General features: G+C 55.4%; 1 protein-coding gene across 2 annotated transcripts in view; it reads right to left on the minus strand.

Annotated features, from left to right (window-relative positions):
- LOC107307400 (very long-chain acyl-CoA synthetase-like) overlaps positions 1 to 4,659 on the minus strand; it is a 46,664-nt gene that overhangs the window by 25,714 nt on the left and 16,291 nt on the right. For both annotated transcript variants that reach the window (XM_032441804.1, XM_015850912.2), the window contains one exon: positions 3,237 to 3,395. In XM_032441804.1, the coding sequence (XP_032297695.1) occupies positions 3,237 to 3,395 (159 nt within the window). The remainder of the gene's footprint in view (positions 1 to 3,236; positions 3,396 to 4,659) is intronic.

Below are 4,659 nucleotides of genomic sequence, written 5' to 3' on the forward strand. Positions count from 1 at the left end.
ATAGGGACCATATATAGGGACCATATATAGGGACCACATATAGGGACCATATATATAGGGACCGTATATAGGGACCATATATAGGGACCATATATTGGGACCATATATAGGGACCACATATAGGGACCATATATAGGGACCATATATGGACCCCATGTATGGACCACATATAGGGACCCCATGTATGGACCCCATGTATTGACCACATGTATGGACCACATGTATGGACCCCATATATATGGACCCCATATAGGGATGGCATATATGGACCCCATGTATGGACCCCATATAGAGACCCCATGTATGGACCCCATATAGGGATCCCATGTATGGACCACATGTATGGACCCCATATAGGGATGGCATATATGGACCCCATGTATGGACCACATATAGGGACTATATATAGGGACCATATATAGGGACCACATATAGGGACTATATAGGGACCGTATATAGGGACCACATATAGGGACCATATATAGGGACTATATAGGGACCATATATAGGGACTATATAGGGACTATATAGGGACCATATATAGGGACCACATATAGGGACCATATATAGGGACCATATATAGGGACCATATATAGGGATCCCATGTATGGACCCCATATAGGGACTTCATGTATGGACCCCATATAGGGACTCCATATATGGACCCCATGTATGGACTCAAAGTATGTACCACATATAGGGACCACATATAGGGACCCCATATAGTATGGACCCCATATAGGGACCTTATGTAGGGTCCACATTTATGGACCCCGTATACGGACCCCATATAGGGACCCCATGTATAGACACCATATAGGGACCCCATATAGTATGGACCCCATATAGGGACCCCATATATAGACCCCATGTATGGACTCAATGTATGGACCCTATATATATGGACCCCATATAGGGATGGCATATATGGACCCCATGTATGGACCCCATATAGAGACCCCATGTATGGACCCCATATAGGGACCCCATGTATGGACCACATGTATGGACCCCATATATATGGACCTCATATACAGATGGCATATATGGACCCCATGTATGGACCACATATAGGGACCATATATAGGGACCACATATAGGGACCATATATAGGGACCGTATATAGGGACTATATAGGGACCATATATAGGGACCACATATAGGGACCATATATAGGGACCGTATATAGGGACTATATAGGGACCACATATAGGGACTATATAGGGACCGTATATAGGGACCATATATAGGGACCATATATAGGGACCATATGTAGGGACCACATATAGGGACCATATAGGGACCAGATATAGGGACCATATATAGGGACCCCATGTATTGACCCCATATATGGACAGCATGTATGGACGCTATATATGGACGGCATATATGGACCCCATGTATGGATGGCATATATGGACCCCATGTATGGTCAGCATATAGGGACCCCATATAGGGACCACATATAGGGACCCCATGTATGTGGGCCCCCACCCCCTGCCCCATAGAATATGGGTCCCATCCCACCCCACATGATGTGGGTCCCATGTGGGTCACGTACCGACCTCGATGCAGCCCCCCACCCCGATGAGCAGCCCCCCACACCTCACCCCATAGGATGTGGGTCCCATTCCCCCCATAGGATGTGGGTCCCATATGGGTCCCATCCCCCCCACATGATGTGGGTCACTTATGGGTCACGTACCGACCTCGATGCAGCCCCCCACCCCGATGAGCAGCCCCCCACCCCTCACCCCATAGGATGTGGGTCACTTATGGGTCCCATCCCCCCCATAGGATGTGGGTTACTTATGGGTCCCATCCCACCCCACATGATGTGGGTCCCATATGGGTCACGTACCAACCTCGATGCAGCCCCCACCCCCTGCCCCATAGGATGTAGGTCCAATATCCCCCATAGGATGTGGGTCCAACCCACCCCATATGATGTGGGTCCCATATGGGTCACGTACCGACCTCGATGCAGCCCCCCACCCCTATGAGCAGACCCCCACCCCCTGCCCCATAGGATGTGGGTCACTTATGGGTCACATACCGACCTCGATGCAGCCCCCACGCCCTGCCCCATAGGATGTGGGTCCCATCCCCCCCATAGGATGTGGGTCACTTATGGGTCCCATCCCCCCCATAGGATGTGGGTCCCATCCCCCCATAGGATGTGGGTCACTTATGGGTCCCATTCCCCCCATAGGATGTGGGTCACATGTGGGTCCCATCCCCCTATAGGATGTGGGTCACATGTGGGTCCCCTCCTGCCCCATAGGATGTGGGTCCCATCCCACCCCATAGGATGTGGGTCACTTACGGGTCACGTACCAACCTCAATGCAGCCCCCACCCCCTGCCCCATAGGATGTGGGTCCCATCCCCCCCATAGGATGTGGGTCCCATCCCACCCCATAGGATGTGGGTCACTTATGGGTCCCATCCCCCCCATAGGATGTGGGTCACTTATAGGTCACGTACCGACCTCGATGCAGCCCCCACCCCCTGCCCCATAGGATGTGGGTCACTTATGGGTCCCATCCCCCCCATAGGATGTGGGTTCATCCCACCCCATAGGATGTGGGTCCCATCCCACCCCATAGGATGTGGGTCCCATATGGGTCCCATCCCACCCCATAGGATGTGGGTCCCATATGGGTCACGTACCAACCTCAATGCAGCCCCCACCCTCTGCCCCATAGGATGTGGGTCCAATACCCCCCATAGGATGTGGGTCCCATCCCCCTATAGGATGTGGGTCCAATGCCCCCATATGATGTGGGTCACTTATGGGTCCATCCCACCCCATAGGATGTGGGTCCCATATGGGTCACGTACCGACCTCGATGCAGCCCCCCACCCTGATGAGCAGCCCCCCACACCTCACCCCATAGGATGTGGGTCCATCCCACCCTATAGGATATGGGTCACTTATGGGTCCCATCCCCCCCACATGATGTGGGTCACTTATGGGTCACGTACCGACCTCGATGCAGCCCCCACCCCCTGCCCCATAGGATGTGGGTCCAATACCCCCCATAGGATGTGGGTCCCATCCCCCCCCACATGATGTGGGTCACTTATGGGTCACGTACCAACCTCGATGCAGCCCCCACCCCCTGCCCCATAGGATGTGGGTCCAATACCCCCCATATGATGTGGGTCCCATCCCCCCCATAGGATGTGGGTCCATCCCACCCCATATGATGTGGGTCCCATATGGTCACGTACCGACCTCGATGCAGCCCCCCACCCCTATGAGCAGCCCCGCAGAGTGGTACAGGGGCAGGGTGGTGAGCACCACGTCGTCCCCCCTCAGCCCACACATCTGGGCCAGGCTGGCAACCAGCAGAACCTTCATCTCCGTGATCACGGCGGCCTTGGGCAGCCCTGGGGGAGGATGTGGGGCAGGACGGGGTCAGTGGGGCAGATGTGGGGCAGATGTGGGGTCAATGGGGCAGGAATGGGGTCTATGGGGCAGATATGGGGCAGATATGGACTCAAAGGGGCAGATATGGGGCAGATGTGGGGTCAGTGGGGCAGATATGGGGCAGATGCGGGGTCAGTGGGGCAGATATGGGGCAGGAATGGGGCAGATATGGGGTCAGTGGGATGGATATGGGGCGGATATGGAGCAGGAATGGGATCAGTGGGGCAGATATGGGGCTGGAAGGGGGTCAGTGGGGCAGGATGGGCTCAGTGGGGCAGATGTGGGGCAGATATGGGGTCAATGGGGCAGATATGGGGCAGATGTGGGGTCAGTGGGGCAGATATGGGGCAGATGTGGGGTCAATGGGGCAGATATGGGGCAGGAATGGGGTCAGTGGGGCAGATATGGGGCAGATATGAGGCATATATGGGGTCAGTGGGGCAGATGTGGGGCAGATGTGGGATCAATAGGGCAGATATGGGGCAGGATGGGGTCAATGGGGCAGATATGGGACGGGAATGGGGTCAGTGGGGCAGGATGTGGGGCAGGATGGGGTCAGTGGGGCGATATGGGGGCAGGAATGGGTCAGTGGGGCAAGATATCGGGGCAGATTGGGGTCATGGGGCATATATTGGGGCAGGATGGGGTCAGGGATGGCGCATGATATGGGGCAGATGGGGTCAGTGGGGCAGATGTGGGGCAGATATGGGGTCAGTGGGGCAGATATGGTGGCACGATGGGGTCGTGGGGCGCAGGTATATGGGGTCCATGGGGCAGATAATGGGGCGATTGTGCGGGGTAGTGGGGCATTTAGATATTTGGGTGTGAATGGGTGGTCAGTGTGGGCAGATATGGGTGTCAGGTGTGGGTGACAGATTTATTGGGGTCGTGGGGCAGATTAGGGGAAGGTGTGGGGTCGTTGGGGTCAGATATGGGGGTGAGGAATGGGGTCGTGGGCTCAGATAGGGGGCAGATATGGGGGCAGATTACTGGGCGTCAGTGGGGCAGATATGGGGCAGATGTGGGGGTCCCGTGGGGCACGTATAATGGGGTCAATGGGGCAGATATGGGGGGAGAATGTGGTCAGTGGGCAGCTATGGGGCGAGATGTGGGGCAGATTGGGGCAGATATGGGGTCAGTGGGGCAGATATGGGGTGGGAATGGGGTCAGATATGGGGTCAATGGGGCAGATATGGGGCAGATATGGGGTCAGAGGGGCAGATA

The sequence above is a fragment of the Coturnix japonica genome, unplaced genomic scaffold (genome assembly GCF_001577835.2).
Source record: "Coturnix japonica isolate 7356 unplaced genomic scaffold, Coturnix japonica 2.1 chrUnrandom582, whole genome shotgun sequence".
Classification (NCBI taxonomy): Eukaryota; Metazoa; Chordata; class Aves; order Galliformes; family Phasianidae; genus Coturnix; species Coturnix japonica.